Source organism: Bufo bufo, chromosome 5 (assembly GCF_905171765.1).
Source record: "Bufo bufo chromosome 5, aBufBuf1.1, whole genome shotgun sequence".
Taxonomy (NCBI): domain Eukaryota; kingdom Metazoa; phylum Chordata; class Amphibia; order Anura; family Bufonidae; genus Bufo; species Bufo bufo.
The window spans coordinates 503,976,528-503,998,181 of record NC_053393.1 but is presented as its reverse complement, the minus strand read 5'-3'; the positions used below and the strand labels follow the sequence as shown (position 1 = coordinate 503,998,181).

Sequence of the window (21,654 nt, the reverse complement as noted above, 5' to 3'; positions counted from 1 at the left end):
TAAATGACCCCCATAGTTCTTAAAGTTAATCTTCAAAATACAGTATTTTTTCACCCTATAAGACTCACTTTTCCCCCCACAAGTGGGGGAAAAAATGTCAGTCTTATAGGGCAAATACTAATGAACATTTCTATCATGGAAGCGTTCATTAGTACAGTAGGACTGAGGAGCGGTGAATGCAGGCAATATTCACCTCTCCGTTCTCTTATTCTGCAGGCGCTGCCCTGTTACCTGCGCAAAGCGTGAGGATGTAACAATCCTCTGTGACTTCAAGTTGTGCGACATCGGGTCACAGCACAGTGCAGCAGGAACGGCACTGGATCTAAGGCGCGGCGGCATCCGGAACAGGATAGGCGAGTTGATTTATTTATTCTTTTCTGATATGAGATCGGATAAACATTGGGGGTATGATCTGAGGTCTGATAAGGGGTCTGAGCTGCGGTCTTCTTAACTTTGGGGGTCTGATCTGAGGTCTGATCTGGGGACTAAGTAACAATGGGGGTCTGATCTGAGGTTTGATTGGGGGTCTGAGTGGTGGTCTAATTAACATTGGGGTTGGATCTGGGGTCTAAGTAACAATGGGGGTCTGATCTGAGGTTTGATTGGGGGTCTGAGTGGTGGTCTAATTAACATTGGGGTTGGATCTGGGGTCTAAGTAACAATGGGGGTCTGATCTGAGGTTTGATTGGGGGTCTCACCTGCGGTGTAATTGACATTGGGGGTGTGATCTGAGGTTTGTTTGGGGGTCTGATTAACATTGGGGGTCTAATCTGCAGTCTTTTTGGGGTCTGAGCTGAGGTCTAATTAATTTTGGGGGTCTGCTCTGAGGTCTGATTAAGGGCTTATGCACATGACCGTATGTATTTTGCGGTCCGCAAAAAATACGGATGACATCCGTGTGCATTCCGTATTTTGCGGAACGAACGGAACAGCTGGCCTTTCATAGAACAGTACTATCCTTGTCCGTAATTCAGACAATAATAGGACATGTTCTATTTTTTTGCGGAACGGAAATACGGACATACGGAAACGGAATGCACACAGAGTAACCTCCATTTTTTTGCAGACCCATTGAAGTAAATGGTTCCGCATACGGTCCGCAAAAAAAACGGTACAGAATGAAAATACGTTTGTGTGCATGAGCCCTAACATTAAGGGTCTGATCTGATGTCGGATTCATATTGGGGGTCTGAACTGAAGTCTGATTAACATAAATACTAAAAAGGACAAAAAGGCCCCACAATGCAAAGCTCAGGAAAGTATGATTCATACAAAACAAGGAAGAACAATGCTCACAGGGACCAAAGTAGCTTACAAGAAGCGAATTGTGTGGACTGTGGATCCCGACAGACATCATTGACACTCTAGATGTTGTTCTTCATGGATGATTGAGCATGAAGAAAAATGTATGAAGTGCTCCCAAGATCTGTCTACAGCTCTACCATGGTAAACACGAAGGGTCCCCGGAGTCTCCGTACAGATCCTACCCCCGAGTGTGGACATGGAGATAATCATAAAGTACGTGGTGCTCGCAGGTAGAGAGAGATTTCAGACGTGCAGAGGGGACATACTTAGGACTTTATGATAATTCCTAACAGACACTGTGACCGAGAATATTCATTACATCCTAGCAGAAAACCATGAAATAACACGTCACCCGGGGCTAAGAACAAGAGGCAGAACAACATTTCCGAAATCCTGAGCGAAGTAATGCCGTGGTAGTTACCATAGCAAACAGCAGTATTAACATTAAATTCTGCACGTTTTGGAGTAATATATATATATATAAAAAAATAAATAAAAAATTACCAACTTCTCACTGAATTTTTACAAGACAAAGAACAGGGTCCCATAAAATATGAAGTTAAGTATTAATAGGTATGTCTTTCCAGGGCCAATAAACTGGCATGTGGTCCCCCTAGTAACAATAACGTATTGTTACCATGGAAACACTTAACCTTTCTGGACATATTTCTATTATGAAATATTGTTTTAAAAGAACTGAAATGATTACAAATATTAAGCATAAAATGGGAACTCATTACAGCCATAGAAATATTCATATGGAAACCAAACGCGTATTTCTATTGACATAACTATAATGTTGTATTGAAATTAGTGTAAGCGGTTTCGGAAAAGAATACAAAGCGTTAGTTTTTTTGTTTTTTTTTATGATTTCTTAACTTTTATGCTCAAAGTTAAAGCTTACCCTCTGGCATTCTGCACTCTAAACACATATTTTATTTTTATTTCTAAAGTCTACCTCAAATTTTTAGTTTCTTCTTTTTTGTGACTGGGGGCAAATATGGTATTTTATGTTCGTGGGTAAAGTATATTTTTTGCGGCGGGAATGTATTAATGCCTAATTACCTGATGCCCACGCAAACTGCATCTGTGTCATGCAGAAAGTGCAAGGGTACGTTCACACGACGGATCAAAATCAGCGCTGATTTATGAAGCAGGTTTTTTTATGTGCGCGTTTGGTGCATTTTTACACACTTTTTTTTAAAAAACAATTTGGGGTGTACACTTCATTCCAAGACTGCTTTTTCCACTCACTTTTTTTTGTTTTGTTTTTAAACGCTTTCCAATAATGTCAATGGGAGATTCAGCGCGGATTAACTGATTTCCATGTGTGTACAAGCATTAATAAAATATTAAAGAGTTTTAAATTCATCTACCGGAGCTGGATTTTTCTGTACTCAGTGTGGATTCTGCGCCAAGATAGGTCATGCCGCTTCTTTTTGTGGTGCAGTATGAACTCCGCTAGAAAAAAGCAACTACTGCTTCCCACTGATATGAATCGGAGGCTGTTCGGAGTTGTAGTTTTTTAAGATACAGAAAACGAGCCAAATTCAGCGCTCCGTATGAACAGGCACTAATATTGCCATGTGTGAGTTTTGTGTAGAGGAGGGCTTTTTTTTTACCGTTTGTTATTTTCTTTATAGTTTTATGTTTAGAAACATTTTACTTTACTTGATATTTTTTACATATTTTTTTTTTACTATATGGGCAGAGGTAATTATGGAACACATCATTTATGCGTTCCCTCGCACAGATTACTGTCTGCATGCAGAGACAAGCACAGAAACCACAAATCGCCTCTCCCGTGGCATCATTTACGCAGAGTTCTCTAGTGCTAAGCTCAGGAGCGGACTGGTAACTTCAAGTGGCACTGGAAAAAACCTAAAAGTGGCTTCATGTTGTAGGTGGGTCCAAATTGAGAGAAGACGGCACCACAAGTAGGCAGGGACAACAGAAGTAGGTAGAACCAAATACCACAGTGTAGTACAAAATACTACTACATGCGCCACACTATTCAACTGTATCGCTAGCCTGAGGACAGAGATACAGTTGAATTCAGGAGGGCACTGGCCAGGTGTATAGGAGAGAATCAGATAGTTAAATACCTGGCGGGCTGTGAGGAGTGTTTGCGCAGCCCCCTTAGGCATCGGCCCACTGGAAAATTTCCATATAGAGTCTATGGCCAGTCCGCCCCTGGCTGCGTTCAGGAACTGATAATCTAAATGTGACAGCCGGATCCTGCCAATGGCACGATATGCAGGAGCACAGCGTCATCTAGACAGCAGGTACAATAATGATGTACAATAATGAGCTTCTGAGACAGAGCTATAAGCCCAGTAATGCACATCGGGTAAGTGGAAGGGGTTAAAGGGGTTTGCTGAGATTTTGATACTGATGACTTATGTATACCTCTGTATCTGATCGGTGCGGGTATGACACCGGGGATCACTGCCGATCAGCTCCTGTGAGTGCTATGGCCTTCTCCGTGCTTACCAAGCACAGCGCCGTATATTGAACAGCAACCGTGCTAGGTATCGCACTCAGCCCCAAGGACGGCCGCTATACGATGTACGCCGCTGTGCTTGGTGAGCAGTGAGAAGACAGTGGTGCTCACAGGGGTGCCAATGCCTTCTCACACAGCTGATCGGTGGAGGTCCTGGGTGTCAGACCCCACCGATCAGATAATGATGACCTATCCTGAGGATAGGTTTTCCCAGATTTTGATACGGATGGCCTATTCTCTGTATATGATCAGTGCGGGTATGACGCCGGGGGCCCCTGCCGATCAGCTGTTTGAGAAGGCCCCAATGCTCCTGTGAGTGCTGCGGCCTTCTCCGTGCTTACCAAGCACAGCGCCGTATATTGAACAGCGGCTGTGCTAGGTATCGCGCTCAGCCCCAAGCACATGGTTTTCCCTAAACTGAGACCACTGCCAAGGTGAATTGGTGAAATCGGGGCTCAGATGCTTGCCTCTTAAAAGGTTTTTGGAGGTCTTCTTTCCACATCATGCAAGACTGTCTGCAAATACCTGCTTTTGCCAGTGGAAGATGCCATTTACTGGTTGGCATGTCTCTTCTCTGGCTTGCAGAAAGGGGTCCCAAGCAAAGGACAGCCCCTGCTAGGATAGGTATACATCCTTGCAAGGCACATAGACAACCTGATAAACCCAAGAAAGCAAAACAATAAAATGCGGTGAATTCTGCTCTATGTTTTAATCATCGCAGACACACGACACAAAAACTACCATTTGCTTGCATTTGATTCGTAGATATAAAACACAAATTCGTGGAAAATTATTCTTGGCCAGGGCTTAAGCCTTAATCTATGCAAACAATTCCTCGGTCTTGATCGCACATTGTTACAATTACAAGTAATTTTTTTTTGCTTTTAAATTAACTAAAACAAAGCGGGAGAAGTACATTGTGGAAACACTATCTTCTGGCAAATGTAATAACATTTTCTATCACCTATTAAAAACCGCCAGCGCGTATGATATCAATTAGGAGCGCTGCTGTTGACGACATGTGACAATGCTTTCCAGGAATTTTAATTCCTTAGGTGACTGCCGATCTAGTCCGGCTGCTTGTAGTGGCGTTATGTGTCCTATAATAAGAGTGAGGGGTTTACGCACATCCATTGTGGATGAAGAGCTGCTGGCTTCACTACACTAGGAGAAGAGGTCTACGTCCAGTCTGGTTTAGGACTAGAGTTTCGATTGATGACTGCCAAAAGGGTGTTACAGGTTTGGGGTGTGACCCTGCACAGTGTGATACTGGAAGCACCAAATTGATAGTCAGCGTATGTAGGAACACTAACCCCCCCCCCCCCCCCATCCCCCAAAACTGGTAACACCCAATTACCAATTCATTCATAAATGTCTAGTAGGAATTATGGAGGAATATCATAACAGAGCAATAAGAATAGATGCTCCAGAATTGCTATTACATGCAAGTAGTTTCTAAAACAGACATGTCTTGAGACCATTATAATATATATAGTTTAGAAATGTTTGCTTCTTATTAATCTTCTAACTTAAGGGCTATAAACACCTTCAGGGGCAATTTTTTTATGACTGCATTTTACTCATTTTGGGCTAAAAATCATTTTTTTCAATTGGTCTTCATTTAAAATGTTCAACAGTTCTTGTTCTACAGGGTGACGTTTCAGTCTATCTGCAGAGTATCTTGCTTTCAGCTCACACTGAACCCGTCAGGTCGCTGCTCTAACCAGCGGATGTATTGCCCTCATCTCTGAACCCCTGACAGCTCATAAACAATTAATCCAGTTTGATAAGAATTGAGCTGTAACAAGTGTTTATGATCCGTCAGGAATTCAGAGATGAGCGCAATACATTGAGTCATCAGAGCAGACTGAAGGCAAGATAGACTGAAGCTTAAAGGAAATTTGTCACCAAAAATGTTACCTGCCAGTTAAAACCTGACAGCAACACATACCTTTTTTTTTCTAATCTATTTTTATTTTCTGATTGCAGATTTCTTTATCCTGAACATGATTATGGGGGCCGCCATCTTGCCTGAGCTGTTCTAAACAACATTTAGAAAGCATTAAGAAAATTGCTTTACGGCAGCCACGAGGGACACAATGGGGACCTCAGTGACTTCTATGGGAGAGTTTTCTAGGCCGCTCTGTGACCTGTGCAGAGGTCATTGTACAAGGAAAGAATAGATAAGATCTGACAATCACCTATTGTGAATGGAGGATCCTGTCTTATCTATACACCGAGGTGATATCATTACAGGCAGGATTAGAATAACAGATAAGCAGATAACTGCAGTAAAGTAATCATTTACAGACCAAGAAGTGGCGCCTATTATTAGGCTTAGAGGCCAGTGCGAAAACTGCAGGATTTTGTGTTTTTTTGTTTAAACAAATAAGCTCTAGGCAAGCTCTGCCTCTGATGCCACCAGACGTAGGGCTTTGTTCACATCACCGTTCAGCCTTTCTGTTCTCCTGCCCCCTTTAGGGGCAGGAAAACAGAAAGGACGGATTCGGCACATAACTGAGCCGAACGGAGCCCACGGGCCCCATAGACTATAATGGGGTCCGTTAGGTTTATAATCTATGGGGCCGGTGGGCTAAGTTTGGCTGTTATGTGCCGAATCCGTCCTTTCTGTTTTCCTGCCCCTAAACGGGGCAGGAGAACAGAAAGGCTGAACGGTGATGTGAATGAAGCCAAGGCAGCTATCCTATTAGTCAATGTTAGACCTTTTAAATAGGCCTTGAGACATGATTGCCCCTCATCCGTGCAGAGCAGAGAGTATTAGCTTAATTGGTTGAGAGGCCTAGGTCAGGATTCACGGTATACTGTATCTCCTTATGGAGAGCGCCTTAATCGGCGTGAAGAGTCTTATAGGCCATACATGCTCCTCTGGAATTCTGGGAAGAAAGGGATGCAAATGAGCTCTGAGCAAGCCTCTGATACCACCAAATGTAACGATTAAGGCTTTCTCCATAAGGAGATATAGCACCCCCCTAAAATATAGATAAGGACATGGGAAATTAAAAATAACCAAAAAATTCCTTAAAAATATGTTAAACATAAAAACGTGATTTAAACAATAGGTGATTCGATGTTGACACATTTGCTTTAACCCAGTAGAACAAAAACGTTGCAAATTTTTTACATTAAAGACTAAGTGAGAAAAAAAAAAAATACTTGAACGCAATCCTAAAAATGCCCCTAGAGGTGTTCAGAGTCTTTAATATACATTCTCAATCAGTCTTATTATGGTCAATGAGCATAAAACAACATGGACGACATACATACAAACAGTAGAAACACATACAACTATTCATTCTGTGAAGCTACAGATACCATAAGGACGCCGCAGCTTTCCCCAAAAACCCCTGTTCCTAATTGATGAGGATTACAATATAATTACAGCACTGGAAAAACTGAACATGTGTCCTTGCCTAATGGATAAGAAGAAACATGTAAGGTTTGGCTACGGCCATGGTTGAGTCATCACCAAGTTTTATCACAAATATTAAAAGAGATCATTTTTATCGTTTCCCTCCCGCCTTTCCCTCGTGTATTTTTCATTGATGAGCAAAGAGACAGTTTTTTTTTTTTTTTTCTTTAACGATTATTTCCGACCCCATCTGAATGTCATTGAGGAGATTTACTGTAGCCGAAGCCTGCTAGGAAAACCCTCTCTATCCAGCTTTTAGACTTGGAAAACATCTCGCTAGAGATAACCAGGTCTGTGGCAAAGTGCTCCGACTTCTTCTATTGCAAGATTAGATTTCAACACCTAATCATATTTTAAGCCGAAAAAACAGGGCCCATATAGTGTTACCGCTTATCAGCTTGACTTTTTGTTATTTGTGGTCGACGCGATACTTTCCAAGTTACAATGTGACATTCAGTTGGCTGTAGAAACACCCATAGACTCCAGTGCTCCAAGTCCTGCATCCTGAACTTAAGAAATTGGAAAACACTGGAAAATTATTAGCAGATACAGCAACTGAATTTTTGACATCATAGCAAAAACTCGGAGCGACTGGCTTTAGGGGGAAAAAAAAAACGTTTTCGACTTCGAACAAAGCATGTCTTATACGGAGAGCCGTACTCACCAACCAGGACTATCAACCTGTATTTTTCATTCGGCTGCCGCTGATACTGCGCCACCTCTTCAAAGGTCGGGACATCTGCTGTATCGTACTGGTCGCTCTTTTTACATTCGTACATGAATTTATTCGTTTTTCTATCCTTCCTGCTGAGACGAAAACTTCTTCTAAACCCGGCTGAAACAAAAAACACATTTTTCAGATCAGAGCTGGACGTCTGCGGCCCGCGCCATTGCCTAGGTATAATATTCAGAAATATTTTAACAGCAGAGAAATCATTACAAGCTAAACCTCCCCAAAAAAATACAGCCGAGGCTGCTTTTACTAAGGTAACGTTTAAATGGCGCCTGCTGAGCGATTACTTATTCACGTGCGGATCGCTGAAAAGCCGTCTATAAATCCCAGACAGCAATAGAAAAACAGGACTTGTGTGCTGTGGCGAGGCAGACGGCAGAACAGCGCCGAATCTGTGCTCAGGTTTTACAGTAGGAACATAAAACAAATATTGGTTTCTTTAAAATACTGTATAGTCTGAAAATCCACTTATGGCGATAATAAGAACATGTGAAATTGTTACACTTTATTAGAAATATTACAGTTTTACAGTTCAACGATGATTCTGTTACACAGCCAGGACATGGAGACATTCTCTATGCAGGAGACAACACGCTGTGAAGACGTAAAAGACTCCAAGACAAAGACACTGCAGTGGACTTCAAGAACAAATGTAACATAGTAGCAAAGATTGTAAGGCTGAAAAAAAGACATCTGTCCATCCAGTTCAGCCTGTTATCCTGCAAGTTGATCCAGAGGAAGGCAACCCCCCTTCCGACTCCAGACAGGAAATCAGAATAACTCCCTGCATCAACGACCCCTCTCTAGTAGCTATAGCCTGTAATATTATTACACTCCAGAAATACGTCCAGGCCCCTCTTGAATTCCTTTATTGTACTCACCATCACCACCTCCTCAGGCAGAGAGTTCCATAGTCTCACTGCTCTTACCGTAAAGAATCCTCTTCTATGTTTGTGTACAAACCTTCTTTATTCTAGATGTAGAGGATGTCCTCTCATCATAGCCACAGTCCTGAGTATAAATAGATGATGAGAGTGATCTCTGTACTGCCATATCACTGAAGGCAACTTCCTAAAACGTAACTTTTAATATATATATATATATATATATATATATATATCTCATAAAATATATCCAATAAGACAGGTCCCACCAAGACCAATAAAGCCGTAGTCAGAAATAAATCAGAAAGCGGTCACGTAAGGACGGTTAGCAACTAGAGAAGACGGGTAGCGCAGATGCAACAACACGTAAAAAAAAACAATGTCTGTCCCTATGCTTACCCTAGAGAGATCTGCTCAGCCCAGAGATCCACCTTGATGGTAGGAGTACTCTGTCCACATGCCTCGGCTAGCCTGTCCTTATGCAGCCCTATCACTTATCTGATACAACATACACAGTCCCCACACGTTTCCCCTTGTAATAAACAAGGTTCATCAGGGGACAGATGTGTCAGTCTAATAGTGAGATGACTAAGTGGCCGACAAAAATAGATAAGAATACAACAATACAAAAGATAAGCAACAAAAACCGGAGCGCCCCAAGTCTGCAGTGGTCTGTGATGAGATTAAGAGACAGTAATAGGTCTCTAGGACAGATACACAGTATGATACTCAACAGATTTAGAAATGACGAAAAGATAAAGACCACTAATTCAGAACGATTAACTTATCTGATGAAGATGGAAGTGGACGTCATCTTCTCACAGACCAGCATGCACAGTTGGAGGGCTCCAGGAGGCGAAAGATGCAGCTCCATTACATCTAAGGAAAGTACTCACTTTTAAATGTAAGATCTTGGGCGGGTCAAAGCCCCATAGGTGAATCCACACTTCCCGACTGCTCATCCCGGTCAGATGACCTGGGTATGCGCGGGTATTGGGTGAATTATCCCTCAGGCTCTCCCCTAGGACTCCCATTGTGATAGGGCTGCATAAGGACAGGCTAGCCGAGGCATGTGGACAGAGTACTCCTACCATCAAGGTGGATCTCTGGGCTGAGCAGATCTCTCTAGGGTAAGCATAGGGACAGACATTGTTTTTTTTTGACGTGTTGTTCCATCTGCGCTACCCGTCTTCTCTAGTTGCTAACCGTCTTTACGTGACAGCTTTCTGATTTATTGCCTGTACTACGGCTTTATTGGTCTTGGTGGGACCTGTCTTAGTGGATATATTTTATGAGCTATATATATTAAAAGTTAAGTTTTAGGAAGTTGCCTTCAGTGATATTTCTGTTGTTACAGCAACTGTCTGTGAGAGATTATCTATGTACTGCCGCCTGGTATATTTATACTTTAGTTGCCCTCCTCTGGACCCTCTCCAGCTCTGCTATGTCTGCCTTGTTCACAGGAGCCCAGAACTGTACACAGTGCTCCATGTGTGGTCTGACTAGTGATTTGTAAAGTGGCAGGACTATGTTCTGCTAATGTTATACTAATGTGTAAAATGGATTTGTCATTATTAGTTCTAGATAATATACTGTATATACAGACGCATCTATATCTATACATACATATATTGTATATATCATCTTGATCTATCTCCTCCTGACCTCAGATGCGCCATAATCATTAGGAATAATAAACGTGGTGCATCTGCGCAGGTCCGTGCACCAACATGTCATAGATTATAATAAATGTGCAGAGCTGGTTATAGACACTCATTTTCCACTCACTTTTTTAAAAAGTGTCGAAAATCTATTTATTTTCAAAAGCAAAAGGGTAAAGTGGGCAGCCCACTTAAACTAAACATTTTACTTAGTTTCTCTGGTTTAGTTGAACATGCTTCACATATCTCAATATCCTAACAACAAATGTTAAAGGGACATTGCAGGATTTTGTTATTGGTGGCCTATCAGTATCTGATCGGCGGGGGTATGACACTCCGCACCCCAGATGATCAGCTCTTCAGTAGTAGCTCGAGCTCCAGAAATCAGCACTAGAAATACACAGTGTGGTCACTGTAGTGCAGTGATGGCGAACCTTTTACAGACCGAGTGCCCAAACTGTAACCCAAAACCCACTTATTTATCGCAAAGTGCCAACACGGCAATTTACCCTGAATACCACAGTCCAATATAGTATATCTTCTAGGGATCGACCGATTATCGGTTTTACCGATATTATCGGCCGATATTCAGGATTTTGAAAGTTATCGGTATCGGCATCTATTTTGCCGATATACCGATAACGTATGGGGAACACAGAACGCGCTGCTCTCAGCGCTCTCCGTGTTCCCTCCGCAGCACAGGGGAGAAGGAAGCAGTGTCTCCTCCCCCTGTGCTGCCGCTGCCGCCAATTAGAGGAGGGAGGACAAGAGGAGGGGAGGGGCTGTGGCCACCGCTCCACCAATGAAGATAAGTCTCTCATTAATTCATATACAGGAGGCGGGAGCTGGCTGCAGAATCACATAGCCGGCTCCCGACCTCTATGACAAGTAGCTGCGATCTGCGGTAGTTAACCCCTTAGGTGCAGCGGATCGCAGCTACCGCTCATAGAGGTCAGGAGCCGGCTATGTGATTCTGCAGCCAGCTCCCGCCTCCTGTATATGAATTAATGAGAGATTTCTCTTCATTGGTGGCGCAGTGCGCCCCCCCCACAAGCCCCCCAGTATTAATCATTGGTGGCGCAGTGCGCACCCCACCCCCATCCCAGTATTAAAAACGTTGGTGGCGTAGTGCACTCCCCCCAGTATTAATCATTGGTGGCAGTGGCCACAGGATCCCATCTCCCCTGCTCCTCTGATCGGAGCCCCAGCTGTGTAATCCTGGGGCTCCGATCGGTTACCATGGCAGCCAGGATGCTACTGAAGCCCTGGCTGCCATGTTCAGCTCCATGCTGCTGTGTGCACAAAGCACAGAGCAGCAGGGACAGTGTGAGGTCCTATTCACCCTGGTAGAGATCTATCAGGGTGAATAGGACAAGGGTTCTAGTCCCTAAGGGGGCTAAAAGTTAGTAAAAAAAAATAAAATAAAAAATAATTAAGTATAAATGAAAAAGAAAGATTTACAAAAAAAAATAAAATACACGTTAACAATAAACATATTAATTTTCAGCAGATTTGTGTAGGATGTTTTTTTTTTTCAAAAATGAAAATTCCCAGAATATTAGTATAAATTATCGGCCTGAAAGTTCACAAATTATCGATATCGGCCCTAAAAAATCTATATCGGTCGATCCCTAATATCTTCCATGTACTTTATCATGTAGCTGTAATAGCCTGCCTACATTCAGTGCACTGCCGGTGCCATTTATAGTGCGGCGCTGATGAATGGCAGGAAAAGTCTAAGGCATATTGGTACACCATAGACTTTTCCCAGGGTGTGGGTGCCCACAGAAAGGGCTCTGAGTGCCGCCTCTGGCACCCGTGCCATAGGTTCGCCACCACTGCTGTAGTGGGTGGATGTGGTTACTGCAGTGCTACAGAAAGCAGCTGTGTCCACTACCCAGTACCCACAATCAGCTATTCGGAGGGGGTGGTGGGTTTCAGACTACTGTCGATCAGATAGTGATGCTCTATCCTCCTGAGGATAGGTCATCAATAACAAAATCCTGAAATACTCCTTTAAGTGTACATACTAGGGTAGATTTCAGGAAGTTGAGAAACTGAAATACCACAAAGAAATACAAATAAAAAAAAGGCAAACAAAAATGAAAAACTCATTGCAACTGCAGCTACCGCAAAGTCAAACACAATGCGACAGCACTCTGCAAACATCAAATATACGGATTATCTCTTGCCCCTTTCCTGGATCACCTCTATTATCTGATTTACGCTGATTTAGGCGTAATTAGGCAGCAGATTTTGTCGCAAAGTCATTTTGTGACCAAATCTGTGACTTTACCCTGCTCTCTCCACTTTTGCAAAGTGGCAGAAAACAGGAGCATAGCAGAAGCGGGATGGATGGTCTCATTCATCATTTTCCACGGCAGTTTATGGCGTGGAAAATGGCCTTAAATGATTCCAGCAAGGGAGCTGGCGTAGTTTAAAGCATGTCGCACGGCCGGCGGCAGCAAGAGCCAAAGTTATGTAGAGGCCTTATAAGGGGGCTTATAATTTGCTGGTTTTAATAAATGTCCCCCTTAGCGTCTCCCTCTCGCACAATACCTCCTCATCTCGTTGTCTTACTGTTGGAGTTCCTCAAGGCTCTGTTCTAGGCCTCCTGCTCTTCTCTATCTACACCTTTGGCCTTGGACAGCTCATAGAGCTTTCAGTATCACTTCAATGCTGACCACACGCAAATTTACCTATCTGGTCCAGATGTCACCTTCTTACTATCCAGAATACCATATACTCCTTCTCCTCTCACTTTCTAAAACTTAACAGGGAGAATTTTTTTTTTTTTATCATCTTTCCCTCCATTTCTCTCAGCCCCCCAACAGAAGTCAATGGCTGCACACTCTTCCTGGTTAACCAAATCAGCTGCCTTGGAGTAACCTTTGATTCTGCTCTGCCGAATACAAACTCAAAAAATATCTCTGGGATTCGCACATTCCTCGACCATGAGTCTGCAACAATGCTTGTACATGTCCTCATCTTCTCCCACCTAAACTACTGTAACATTCTCCTCTGTGGCCTCCCATCTAGCACTCTCACACCCCTCCGGTGTGAGGACTGGGGATAGAAACCAGCCCTGGAAAAAGTTGAATACCAGCCCCACAGCATCGCGTCATTATTTACTTGTTTATAATAGGAGAAAGCATTCATTCTAAAACACGTGTGTAAACACGAATATGAACTTTGCCCCACGATAGCTCTTTTGTAGAACCCCCATTGTTCATATTATCACAGTGTTTTCCCAACCAGGATGCCTCCAACTGTTGCAAAACTACAACTCTCAGCATGCTCAGACAGTGTTTTACACGCCCTTTGACCCGCCCCTTTTATGTTGGCCACCTATTTAATGATTGCCACCCAATTATCCCCGGAAGAAGCCAGGTTACTGGCGAAACGGCATTGGGTCAGGAGGTGGCTGAGAGATCGACACACCATTCAGGGTATGCTTATTCCTTCTAATCACCAAGTCTTTCTATCCTCATATTTGCCTCCATTGCAGTCTGTTTGGGGCTTATTGTCCAGAGGTGCCTTGGTGTTTTTCATCTTACATTCTTTTCCCTGCTCTTTGATGTGCTGACCTCTCAGTCCCTCCTTGGGTCCTGTTCCTCATCTCTGTGTTCCACCTTTGTGCTGCCTTTTATTATTATGTATGTATTTATTAAATATTATCAATAAAGCTTTTCGATTTTCACTTTGTGAAGATTATGGTTCAATTTTTTGGCGCTATTTAATGATTGTTGCATGCAACATTTTACTTGACCAGCTATTCTAGATATTCTACGGCAGTCCTGTTACAATCCCCCCTCCCCCCCAATGAGCCTTTCGACTAAATAATAAAAATATTTATAAAATCTCACCCATATGCTGCAAAAAAATAAATAAAAATCTGCAATGTAAAATCGATAATAAAGATCAACTACAAACAAACATATTTCACATAAAAACTTACAGTTACTTGGCTTGGTCCTTGGGGATCTTGGATACCACTTCAACACTTGGCCGGGGACTCGGCGGAGCTGATGTTGTGTTTTATCCTAATGAGAAAGATTTCATAATAAGGATTTGGAGAAGGGGCAGAGGAATAGCAGAGCAGGGAGAGGATGGTGCTGCTACTAGGGGGTCATACCATGGGGGAGTAATAAAGCCCACCATAGTGCCCCCCCAGTAGTAATAATTCTCCTTATAATGTGCAAAACATACCCCTTTGTAATGCCCCCAGTTAAGCTAATGTTCCCATAATGTGCCAATATAAAATACCCCTTCTCAGTGCCGCCGTAGATGACCCCCATAGTGCTCCCCCCCTTCCCCATAGTACCCACCATAATGTATCCCAGTATAAAATGCCCCTATACAGAGCCCCCATATAAAATACCCCTTCTTTTTAGCCTCAGAAGATGCCCCTATAGTGCCCCCCAATAATCTGCCAGTAAGGTGTGCCCCTATAGATGCCCCCAATCATGTGCCAGTAGCCAGAGCCCCCCCATATCATGTGCCAGTAGCCAGAGCCCCCCCATATCATGTGCCAGTAGCCAGAGTGCCCCCCTATCATGTGCCAGTAGCCCCCCCTTATTATGTGCCAGTAGCCGCCCCTTATGTGCCAGTAGCCGCCCCTTATGTGCCAGTAGTTTCCCTTACCATGTGCCAGTAGCCACCCTTATCATGTGCCAGTAGCCCCCCTTATCATGTGCCAGTAGCCCCCCTTATCATGTGCCAGTAGCCCCCCATCATGTGCCAGTAGTCCACCTTATGTGCCAGTAGTCCCCCTTAGTAGTGCCCCTATAGTGCCCCCCAATAATCTGCCAGTAAGATGTGCCCCCATAGATGCCCGCAATCATGTGCCAGTAATAAGAGCCCCCCCATATCATGTGCAAGTAGCCAAAGCCCCCCATATCATGTGCCAGTAGCCAGAGCCCCCCCATATCATGTGCCAGTAGCCAGAGTGCCCCCCTATCATGTGCCAGTAGCCCCCCTTATGTGCCAGTAGCCGCCCCTTATGTGCCAGTAGCCGCCCCTTATGTGCCAGTAGCTGCCCCTTATGTGCCAGTAGCCCCCCTTATCATGTGCCAGTAGCCCCCCTTATCATGTGCCAGTCGCCCCCCTTATCATGTGCCAGTCGCCCCCCTTATGTGCCAGTAGCCCCCCCATCATGTGCCAGTAGTCCACCTTATGTGTCAGTAGTCCCCCTTATGTGCCAGTAGCCCCCCTTATGTGCCGGTAGCCCCCTTATGTGCCAGCCCAGTAGTCCCCCTTATGTGCCAGTAGCCCCCCCCTTATGTGCTAGTAGCCCCCTTATCATGTGCCAGCCCAGTAGTCCCCCCTTATCATGTGCCAACCCAGTAGTCCCCCCTTATCATGTGCCAACCCAGTAGTCCCCCCTTATCATGTGCCAGCCCAGTAGTCCCCCCTTATCATGTGCCAGCCCAGTAGTCCCCCCTTATCATGAGCCAGCCCAGTAGTCCCCCCTTATCATGTGCCAGCCCAGTAGTCCCCCCTTATCATGTGCCAGCCCAGTAGTCCCCCCTTATCATGTGCCAGCCCAGTATTGTACCTATATATAAAAAAAAACAACACTTATACTTACCTCTAGCGATGCAGGCCTCTTCCGGCCTGTGTCCCTCGCTATACGGCTCAGGCGGCGCGATGATGTCATTGCGCCGCCTGCACCGGCCTCTGATAGGCTGCCAGCACTAGGCTGGCAGCCTATCAGAGGAACAGGAGGGGACACACCTCTCCCTCCCCTGCCGCAGCACAGGCATCTGTATCGCCGTCCTGAGGACGGCGATACAGATGACTATGGAGATGAGCGCTTCCACAATGGAAGCGCTCATCTCCTGATCTGCCCTGCTGCCGGCTTCCCCCACTTGTCACCAGGGCCACGTCCTTGCGGCACTCAGGCCTGCCGGCCTACCGGGAAATTTCCCGGTATCCCGGCAGGCCAGTCCGGCCCTGCACCCCTCCAATCTATCCTCAACTCTGCTGCCCGACTAATCCACCTCTCCCCCATTACCTCTCTCTCTTAACTCTGCCAATCCCTTCAATGGCTCCCTACTGCCCAGAAAATCCAGTACAAATCACTGAATGTGACATACAAGGCCGTCCACAACCTGTCCCCGTCATACTTCTGTGACCTGATCTCCCGGGACCTTCGCACATGCGATCTCTGATCCTCACAAGACCTCCTTCTCTACTTTCACATCTGCTCTTTCCACAACCTCCGGGATTTCTCCTGTGCATCCCCTATGCTCCGGAACTCTCTACACCAACATCTCAGACTCTCACCTACCATGGAAACCTTCAAAAGAAACCTGAAAACTTACCTCTTCAGACAAGCCTACAACCTACAGTCACCCTGCTGCCGATATACCGCCATATGACCAGCTTTACCCTCACCCATTGTATCCTTCACCCATCCCTTGTACATTGTAAGCACTCACGGGCAGGGTCCTCTATCGTTTGTAACTAGTCTTGTTCATGCGTATTGCACTTGTTTTGTATTAATGATGTGCCCCCCTTATCATATGTACAGTGCCATGGAATAATAAATAATTAGGAATTTTACTAATTATATACTCATTACATAAATGGATATTAGGTACTTTCAAATAGGTTTTTCACAAGTGTTTGTGCCCTTCCACTACTGCAAGGTCTCATAGATGGCAACCTATTCTACAGTGTAAATGACCAACTTCTATTATACCCATAGGTTTAAAATGAATTCAGCATCTAGGGATATAGGCACTAATTAAAAACGGCCTTGGAAAAATGGGTGGCTGGGGTCCAAGACCAAAATGGAGGCAGTGACACCTGATGTAAAGGTGCCTGAAGGGCCACTGTGTCCATATAGGGACAATACTGATGCTTCACCACACCTCTGTCAATTCCACTTGACACATCGTCAATCTGAGGAGGTCAAGGGTACCAGTTCACCCACCCTCCTATAATACCTGGATTGTCGTGCCTCCCCGGTTATACATTGCCTGGATTAATATTCGGGTTATAACGCCGTCTGGCAGACTTTCTTTTTTTCTCATTCTAACAAACAATGGAAAATATAACTTTTACCAGTCAGTAACTGGAGGAGATTATTACTGAAGACAAACGATCGTCTTAAGATCACAAAGTGTTCCTTAAGTAATAAATGTCCTGGGAAGGTTAATCTACTTGACGATGACAAATGAATCACATGACCGCATTCTCCCCCCTTGTTAACTGTGCTGATAAAGAATAAATAATGAGGAACTCCGCTCGGAAAATCCTCTGCTTTGGATGCGTTACTGGCTGGAAACTATAACTTCAAACCGAAGAGGCCCTGTCCGCCCTCCTGACTTGTCTGTTTTAGTAAATACTTGTCTTTCCCCTTAAACAATTCTGAAGCGCCTTTTCTTAAAGCTATGCAGTTCTGATGTTATTCCTCCTGGAAATGTACTTACCACCCCCCCCCCCCCTTGTCAACAAGGTGTGTTACTACTGTCAGAACTCAACAGTGGAACAGCAACACCAAGTTGTGAATTTATCAAATGTATCAACACTTGAATTCTGGAAAGTGAATCATTTACACCTAATAGGGATATGTCTGTCAACTAGAAGAAACCAGTAGAATTACGAATGCAGCTCCGGCCTATAATTCTGGCTGAAACAAAGGTCCAATACATGATTAAATGCATTCCTAAGGAAAGTCAAATTGCATTTGTCATCAGAAGAAGCTATTTTTTTTTTTTTCCATTTCATTGTCTACATAGGTACTTTCACACTAGCGTTTTTGTTTTCCGGCATTGAGTTCCGTCCTAGGGGCTCAATACTGGAAAATAACTGATCAGTTTTATCCTAATGCATTCTGAATTGAGAGCAATCCGTTCAGGATGCATCAGTTCAGTCCCTCTTATGTTTTTTGGCTGGAGAAAATACCGCAGCATGCTGCAGTTTTCTCTCTGGCCAAAAATCCTGAACACTTGCAGGAATGCCGGATCAATTTACATTGAAATGCATTAATGCCAAGTGTACCGGCAAAATGGATCTGTTCTTTCCGTCCGCGCATGCGCAGACCATTAAATCTGTGAAAAAAATTTATACCAGATCCATTTTTCCGGATGACAACTGGAAAGACGGATCCGGTATTGCAATGCATTTGTGAGACGGATCCGCATCCGATCCATCTCACAAATGCATCCGTTTGCGTCCAGATTGCCGGATCGGAACTGCGTGGCGGAATCCTCTGCCGCAAGTGTGAAAGTACCCTTACAAAATTTAGCCTTTTCAGCAGCTTAATAATAAGCTGACATTTCCTGTTTTGTAAAGATCACTTTTCAACGGCCATCTCATTCTAAGGATTACAATGAAAGGCAACACCTAAATATAGACAACATAGTATCCACCACTGACAATAAGTGATGGTTAATGCTCATCTACTCCCCGTCCCTGCACGATGACCTCCGCGCAGGTCACAGAGCATGTCTACAAAACTCTCCCAGAAAAGTCATTGAGTCACTTTCTCTTCTCTAACAATGCTAGAACCAGCCCGTATCTCCAATGGATCCAGAGATCTCCCCATCCATTGCTCTGCCAGATTTATTTCAAGATGGCAGCTCAGGGTGCTTGTCCTTTCGGATGCAGCCGTCTCCCTATCACAGCTCAGAGTGCATGTCCTTTCTGCTGCATCCCTCTCCCTATCACAGCTCAGGGTGCATGTCCTTTCTCCTGCAGCCCTCTCCCCATCACAGCTCAGGGTGCGTGTCCTTTCTGCTGCAGCCCTCTCCCTATCACAGCTCAGGGTGCATGTCCTTTCTGCTGCAGCCCTCTCCCTATCACAGCTCAGAGTGCATGTCCTTTCTCCTGCAGCTCTCTCCCCATCACAGCTCAGGGTGCGTGTCCTTTCTGCTGCAGCCCTCTCCCTATCACAGCTCAGGGTGCATGTCCTTTCTCCTGCAGCTCTCTCCCCATCACAGCTCAGGGTGCGTGTCCTTTCTGCTGCAGCCCTCTCCCTATCACAGCTCAGGGTGCATGTCCTTTCTGCTGCAGCCCTCTCCCTATCACAGCTCAGAGTGCATGTCCTTTCTCCTGCAGCTCTCTCCCCATCACAGCTCAGGGTGCGTGTCCTTTCTGCTGCAGCCCTCTCCCTATCACAGCTCAGGGTGCATGTCCTTTCTCCTGCAGCTCTCTCCCCATCACAGCTCAGGGTGCGTGTCCTTTCTGCTGCAGCCCTCTCCCTATCACAGCTCAGGGTGCATGTCCTTTCTGCTGCAGCCCTCTCCCTATCACAGCTCAGAGTGCATGTCCTTTCTGCTGCAGCCCTCTCCCTATCACAGCTCAGGGTGTGTGTCCTTTCTGCTGCATCCCTTTCCCTATCACAGCTCAGGGTGCATGTCCTTTCTGCTGCAGCCCTCTCCCTATCACAGCTCAGGGTGCATGTCCTTTCTGCTGCAGCCCTCTCCCCATCACAGCTCAGGGTGCGTGTCCTTTCTGCTGCAGCCCTCTCCCTATCACAGCTCAGGGTGCATGTCCTTTCTGCGTCAGCCCTTTCCTTGCAACTGAAAGAGTAGATATAGCTGGTGGCTTTTGAAGGATGGAAATGAGCATCTGTGTCCACCTCAGTAGGTGGACGTGCACATTATTAAACATCAGGGGAGTGGCATTATAACAAAGCAAAAAGAATATCTCACAATTGCAACAAAGTAAATTTTTAAAAAAGTAACTAGATTTTCATGATGAACACTTAATGACGGCACATAATGATATACAGAAAATAAAAAAGGACAATCACATTAAAAACATTACAAAAAAGGAATATATTTGACTTCCTGTAGTAGCAAAAAAGATTATAAAGTCCCGCGGGCGGCCCGACGTGCACAGCGCCATTGTAATCTATGATGCTGTGTACTCCCCTGTGCATGATCAATGCAGCTCCAGGACATATGGACGTACGTCTTGGAGGGCATACCGTTGTGTGCAAGAAGCCTAATGCATACGAAAAATGTACCGGTATACGTTAAACAGATACCTCAGACTAATGCCACACAGGGGCATCCGCTCACCATAGACTTCCATTGTTAAAAAAAATAAAAAAGCGTATACTTTTTTTTTTTTAACGAACTCTGCAGGATACAAGAACATGGTGCGCTGCGTTTATGTATAATTTTTTGCAACATATACGTGAAACCTAGGCATAAAACGTGATGTGAGCCCACCCTAACACAGCTCCACCCGTGACTACATGTATAAGCAGAATCGATTAGGTAATAATGATACATTACCTGCTGCTAAAAACTTAAAAGTGACCTGATGATAAACGGTGGAGAGTCACTACATTTTTAATTTTTTTGGAAGGTTACACAATCAGACAGACGCTGGCATTATCACAAGGACTATCAAGACTTCTGGAAAAGTCATCTGGCATAATTACTTTCACTGAAGACGTGGCACGCTTCATGGCAGTAATAACCTGGAGAAATATAAGGCCGTCTTCACACAGTAGTGGTAGCCAGAATTGGGCAGTATTTTTCGCTCAGAGTATAGTACCCATAAATCTACGCTAAGCCCATCCAGACCTCGTCTGATGCATGTTGTGCTCCGTGGCCCTCACAATCAAATACTTTTTTTGGAGCTCCTGTCTTTGGTTTTCGACTCTAGCCCAGTCCCTCTGCACAGACAAGAAGCTGGAGGAGGATGAATGCTAATGTGGTCATCCAAATCCAGTTAATAAAACTGCACAAAGATTTACCACTTCCTTCAAAAATGACCCGGGTCAGTGGTCGTGTAAAACTCGCTTTTTGTCAGGTCTGACTTTACTTGAATCCCTTTCTCCCGAAACATACTAATCTGTCCTGACCTTTTACCTACGTGTTAAAATCTAACTATTAAACAGCTCCCCTCGGAGCAGCTCCTAGAAAGCGGAGAAACCTTTACGAGCTTAGGATATGCAAAACAAATGGCGAGTAAAAAGGTTTCCTCCTGTGGGAATGAGAAAGGATGTAAAGATGTCACCGACGGCAGCGACCAGTGTAGTCCGAGCTAGCAAGTGAATTATGAGGACAATGTGAGCACTTAGGTGACACGTTCACCCTCATAGTACCTCGCAATGCCGATTGCCAACTTTTTTCAACTTTCTTAAAAGGGTTTTCCAAGACTTTACTAAT

At 44.5% G+C, this 21,654-nt stretch overlaps 1 protein-coding gene across 2 annotated transcripts in view; it reads right to left on the bottom strand.

Annotated features, from left to right (window-relative positions):
• Window positions 1–21,654, bottom strand: part of MPP7 (membrane palmitoylated protein 7) — a 332,266-nt gene that overhangs the window by 48,201 nt on the left and 262,411 nt on the right. For both annotated transcript variants that reach the window (XM_040434340.1, XM_040434341.1), the window contains exon 13: window positions 7,903–8,073. In XM_040434340.1, the coding sequence (XP_040290274.1) occupies window positions 7,903–8,073 (171 nt within the window). The remainder of the gene's footprint in view (window positions 1–7,902; window positions 8,074–21,654) is intronic.